General features: G+C 47.2%; 1 protein-coding gene across 1 annotated transcript; it reads left to right on the forward strand.

Moving 5' to 3' along the window:
- Nucleotides 1-1,060: 1,060 nt before the first annotated feature.
- LOC123449236 (AP-3 complex subunit sigma) lies at nucleotides 1,061-5,701 on the forward strand. The gene is made up of 7 exons (XM_045126378.1): nucleotides 1,061-1,220; nucleotides 1,440-1,482; nucleotides 1,552-1,613; nucleotides 1,976-2,072; nucleotides 2,530-2,600; nucleotides 5,112-5,203; nucleotides 5,295-5,701. The coding sequence occupies exons 1-7, from the start codon at nucleotides 1,152-1,154 to the stop codon at nucleotides 5,359-5,361; spliced, it is 501 nt and encodes a 166-aa protein (XP_044982313.1). The 5' UTR covers nucleotides 1,061-1,151; the 3' UTR covers nucleotides 5,362-5,701.
- Nucleotides 5,702-6,293: the final 592 nt, after the last annotated feature.

Raw genomic sequence — 6,293 nt, forward strand, 5'->3', positions numbered from 1 at the left:
TGCTGAAGCATTATCCAAAGTTATTGCGAAAACTTTGTCGGCAAGAGCAAAATCATTCACAACTTTTAGTATAGCTTCAGCAATGTTTGGACCACTATGTGATACATTTATTAATTCAAATCCTACGACTCTTTTTTGTAGATGCCAATGTTCATTAACATAATGAGTTACCACACTAATATAGTCTTGCTTTGCCCGACCAATCCATATATCAGATGTTAATGACACTGAAAAAGTGTACGTAGAAAATTCATCTTTTATTTTATCTTTACCAGTCTGGTAAAGCTTTTTAAGATACCTACTTGTAGTTTGTTTAGAAACTGTTCTATGATTAGGATTATGACAAGATTGAATAAATTCTATGAAACCGCCAGATTCACCAATACCTAGTGGTAAATCATTCAAAGCAATAAAACGACATAGACCTTCTCGCGCTCGTTGAGGATCGTAAACGAAATTGCTTACCGTACCGTCGGTGTTGAACTTGAGATGAGTTTGCACGGCCTAGCTAGATGCGCTCGTTGCATCCGCCTTCTTGAGGGAATCCAAATGCCTCTTCAGGTGGCCGGTTCCTCCCTTGGCTTCTCCGGTTAGCTCCTTCTGGCACCTTTTGCACCGTGGCGACACCTTCCGCCCACCGCCCATCATAGATATTTCTTCATCGAAAAATTCCCACACCTCAGAGGTTCTACGACAAGTTCTTCTCACACCCATGCTGGTGGAGGAACCCGTCCCACTACTAGAATTGTTGTGACCATCGGGTTGGGTATCGAGAATGGCCTCGAGAGATGGATGATCGGTATAGGATGGTTGCATGGATGGAGGCATGGTAATGGGATCGGAGCTCGGGGGGAAGAGGCTAAAGTCATCAAGATCAAAATCAACTCACGGCGTGCTCGTGCCTGGGCCGACCACGATTAGCCTGTGCTGGGTCGGGCCCGTATGGTGCCTGGCCTGCGGGCTGTTGGGCCGGCGTTATAAGCACGCCGGTTTGGCCATATTTGCTTTGTTGAATTAAAAGTCACGTCATCTTCTAGTACTATAATTTCACCAATTCACCATCCCCAATCGCACCGGCACTTCCTTTTTAATATCCCCAGGGCTGTCGCGATCTGGTCGTTTCGCTCGCGTCCTCCTCATCGTCGGCGGCCATGATCCAGGCGGTGATGGTTATCAGCACTCTGGGCAAGCCCCGCCTCCTCAAGTTCTACAATTTCCAGGTCCCGAACCTTCTCCACTCGCCGCCCCTTCTTATTTTTCCTCACGCCCTTACTTCTTCAGTCTTCACCCATCCACCAACTGCTCGGCCAATTTCCCCACCCAAATCCAGAACCGCTTCATCTTTAGATCTCTATGTTCTTGATGAAATACCTTAGAGACCAAGCTCTGGACTTTGTTTTTCTCCGTTCTCCGGCTCACGGATTAATCGGTGGCTGCAGGACCCGGAGAAGCATCAGGAGCTGGTCCGCAGCGTCTTCCAGTGTATGTGTACACACGATTCGCTTTCCTTCGCAAGATGATGTGGTTGAGTTACGGACCCTCTTCTTGCAGCGTTGTCTGCGAGGCCGGAGGGTGTGAGCAATTTCGTCGAGGCCGATGCAATCTTTGGACCGGTACTGAACCTTGTCCAGCTATCCTAGGCCAAACCGGTAGTACTATATCTAATGCAAAGGACGGAATGGTAGGCAATACGGCAATGAACCAGGAAATTTGAAATGTTTGTCAATCTGTATGTAAACAGACTAAACTCTTAACTAGGTATGCAAATGCTCAGAAATCTTTTTGAAGGAGAGTGGCGAACAGCTATTTAGCGTGTGTTGCTGCGAACATTTGACTAATTGTAAAACTAAATCTGCACCGAAGTTAAATTTGTGACAGAAACAACTGAACTATTGGAGTGACCTTTTTCCATCTTACTACCTACAATAAGCTGTAAGGGATAAAAACGTTTGATTTTCTTTTTTACGCTTTCCAGGGAACGAAACTGGTCTACAAGCATTTGGCAACACTATACTTCATCTTTGTCTTTGATAGCTCGGAGAATGAGCTTGCCATGCTCGACCTCGTACAAGGTAACTTAACTCCTTCTCCACGGAATTGTTTCTTCCATCACTATAATTGATAGCTGTGTGCAATGGACAAATGAGGCTGCATAGATTTGCATGAGGAACTAATTATGGTCAGTGTGTTATCATGCTTCACATTATTTGTAATGTTTCAGTACAGAGTCTACTTCCTCCGGTGGCTGTTTATCTCATTACTGTGGTTCTTTCAGTTCATTATCCATACACTGCTTGTTTACATTTTTGTATTCCGTATTTCCAGTGCAAATTCTTATTGTTGTTAAACACTTATGCATACCACTGCACTACTATCGTTTCTAAAAAGATGTCACTGCACTACCACAAACATGCATTCCTTTTTTACATCTACTGCTTGGTGAATTGTTCATCTTCTTTCTCCTCCGTTTCTCACTTTAAGATTATTCTGTTACCTCTTTGAAGAGACCAACTAATCTTCTTGTCACAGTTTTTGTTGAAACATTGAATAGGTGCTTCAAGAATGTATGTGAGCTTGATATTGTATTTAACTTCAACAAGGTACTATGATTCTCTTTGTTTGGTATTTTATTCTGGATAGTCACTGCTATCATAAATAAAGTCCACAATAGCATTGGTGTTTTTATCCTTGTTTGCAGCATGTAATAGCTTTTTGATACACGAGTCATATAAAACCATATGCAACTGCCCAATATAACAAATACTTGAATCTAACAAGACTTACAATGCTGTATTACAGCATATCTATTTCATTTCCACAACTGACCAAATTATTACAGTTGGAATTCAAAGAAGCATTTTCTTACTTATTAAAAGTATATGTTGTTAAATCATGCTGGTGTTTCAGTGAAGTTCTGTAGCACCTTAGCAGTGGGCACCTCAAACTTGCAGAAGCATGTATAGTATTTAGTTTACATCTCAACCAAAGGGCAATGTCATAATTGAAATGGTAACTTCAAATTCTATACAGATTAGGATAAAAGAATAGGTATGAAATACCAAATCTTCTCAAGCTTCTAGATAACACTATAACTCTACAAGTGAGCATTAGTGTCCTGTAGTCCACTGGCAGTCTGGCAGAGAACTTGAAGTAAAGTGTAGGAAGGGCCAATCCAATATAACATTCCAACGGGCCTGTTAAAACATGATCGGTAAATCAACACTCTCTACCTTCCGACCCCGCATCGCCTCTCTCTGGCGACACAGGGGGAGCCACTCCGGCGCCGCCATCGTCCCCCTCACCTCGCCGCCGCCTGAGGAGCCCGCCGGCAAAGCCCGGCCAGGCTCCAGGGAGGGTGGCGGCGGGGCGCCCCTCTCGGAGGTGCGCGGGCGGATCTGACGCGGCGATGCGTCGGGTCCCGGCGGGAGCTGGCTGGCGAGCCACGACGGGTTCACGTCGGCTAGGCGCGGCGGGCATGGGCGGAGGTGGCATGTGTGCGGAGGGCGCGGGCGGTTGTGGCATGGGCACGGATCTGGCGTGCGGCAACGAGCGGGCGCGGATCCGGTGGCCCGCGAGGAGGACAATGCGACGGTGGGCTCGCGGCGGCCTCCTGCAGCGCGGACGAGGCAGGGGTGGTGCATGGGCGCGCTCTGAGGCGCGGCGGGCATGCGCAAGACGGGGTGATGCGGCGCGGCGTGGATATGAGGAGATGCAGCGCGGCACAGAGGCACGGTGGCGCAGGATCCGGCGCTGGAGGGAGTGGGGCGGCACTCAAGGGCTGCGATGGGTGAGGCCGCGCTGCAGGGAGGTTCTATAGGCGCGTCGGGGGCGCGAGGGGGTTGTCTGGTGCAGGGAGGCCTGGATCTGCCAGGTCTACTAGTGCTGGCGGCCCGGGAGGGGCACTACCTTCTGCTGGTAGTGCACGGTTGCCTCTTGTTGTTGCAGGGAGGCTCTGGCCGCGGCTGGATGCGGGGTGCAGGACCCGATCTGATCTTTGCAGGCCCGTCATCGAAAGGCTTGCTGGTGGCCCTGCACAGCGGTGGCGTGCTCGCTATGTGGGGGGTGCGCGGTCCAATGGAGGTACGGGTCGACCTCGGCCTGCTGCGTGGGAGTGGCTGCTCGGGTGAAAGCCTGGGGGTGTTGACCGGCCAACGGCGACGACACCTGCGGGCGTTGCTATCCTTCTTGGAGACGTCATTGGGAATCTCAGATCCAGTTCTTCCGGATCAAGTCCTTCGGGTGAAAGCCCTGATCCTGTTGTAGGGTCGGGCGGTGGCATCGTCTTCAACGTCGTTCCTCTCTTTAGGGCACCGTCTTGAAGACTTTGATCCCTTTGGTGCTTCCTACGATTGGACGTGCACGGTGGCTTCTGTGGCAACGATGACGGCAATGAGCAATATCGGAGGCGTGGCCTTGGTCCTGGTAGCCGCCTCTTCTTCTCCGGCGTGTCCTGGGTGTGCCTCAACTGTCTGTTGCTGTGAAGTCGAAGCCGCGGTGGGGACCGGTGGTATACGATGACGCGTGACAGGCGGTTCGTTCGGTGACGCCAACCTCGCCTTGTTTTCCACCATTGTTCATCGTCAGAGTCGGAGCTGCGCTGCCTAGTGTGGGTTGTTTCGAGTGTTGAACTGCAGCTTTTAAGGGCTGCTATTTTTCTTTTTCTTTGATCTTCGAATCTTTTGGTCCTAGGACCTTCACCACCTTGTTGTTTTCCGTTGCTTCCTGCTATTACCAATGAATGCCAGCGATGCTGGATCTTTTAAAAAAAACCATGATCGGTAACTTTTTGTTAATAAGCAATGCTGATAATCGATACTTGAGAACTTTTGGAATGGAAGCCTAAGGCCACCTTTGGCCCTTAATAAACTCGAAACCTGCTGGTGCCTACGATGCTACTGCCCTCCATGGCCCAATCCCCTGCTTGCTGTAGTGACTACACCATGTAACTGCTGGGAGTATGCATATATGTAGTGATGCACATTCTTTCTGTTCAGAGTTCAGATCAAATTCTGATGGTTCATCAACAGCCTTTTTTCATGTCATAGTGATGAGTAATACTACCAAATAACGACAATTCTTCTCTTGGTTCATTATAATATCATCAAATGCAGCTTCACACAGTTTTGGATGAAATGATACTGGGAGGACAAGTGATTGAAACAAGTTCAGAGCAAATAATGAAATCTGTAGAAGAGATTGCGAGGTTCTTTTACTCCCTTCTGCATTCAACTGCCATATCATTTATTCACGTGCATGTGCAATTTTGTAACAGCGATGCTTGCTACTTGACACAGGTTAGAGAAACAATCAAGCACAACTAGCCTCATACCAAAGTCGATATCGGAGCGTTTCAGCCGTTAAAGTTTCCCGCTTGTGGTTAGGACTGACAATTTTGGAAACTTGAGCAAAAGAAATCAAATTGGGATCATATCTTCAGTGGTCTTTCAGTTCTCTGAAGTCTTAGCATCTGCTATTCCACATGAAAACTTATTGGCTGACGTGCACATCATATTGTCTCACTCCCCAGGGTTGTAAGTTGTAACCTCAAATGTGAAGCTGGCGTGTCCAGTCTATACAGCTGGATGCGTATACTTATACTAGTCTGGTTATGTGGCTCTGTGACCGTGTGCAAATGTTGCAAGCCAGAGATTTATTTCTGACCTCGTTTCTATGGTGATATATGAGGTGTTTGAAGTTCCAACCCAGATCTATGCGGATGGTTCAGTCAACTCAGTACGAAGTTATGCATGCATTGCATATGAGAGTTTTTCTTTTAGTACAAGGGTGAACCACACGTTCAAAGTAAACCTGATCATACGCTGGGCCGGCCTGGGCTTGACAAAGTGTTAGGGTACATTTCTTTCTCAGTGGTTTTGGTAATTGATAATTGATGACAATGCATTTATGGACTAATCATATGCATTGAGCATTTTAAATAATTTATTGTATGGCATAAGACAATTCGTGCCCCTCGGAGTTTTAGAAGTAAAGACAGTTATTTTTTTGTGTTTCATTATCGGTGGATTTGAGTCGTAGGACTGTACTATTAAAGAGGGGTCCATTTCGAAAAGGTTTGGATGAAATCAACATGTACATATTTTCATTTGACCCTCGTTCCTTTCCTGCATTGATGAAGTTGCTCCTGTGTTATATGTGCATGTGTTATGAAGGTCTCAAGCGATAGTACTACCGATGCCTAGTACTGCATATATTACCGTTGCTGTCGCGGACTCGACTTTTCGTGCTGGGTTTGCACGATAGTGGAACGGTAGTACGAAAGGTAGTACAGTTCG

Source organism: Hordeum vulgare, chromosome 4H, assembly GCF_904849725.1.
Source record: "Hordeum vulgare subsp. vulgare chromosome 4H, MorexV3_pseudomolecules_assembly, whole genome shotgun sequence".
In the NCBI taxonomy this organism is placed as follows: Eukaryota; Viridiplantae; Streptophyta; class Magnoliopsida; order Poales; family Poaceae; genus Hordeum; species Hordeum vulgare.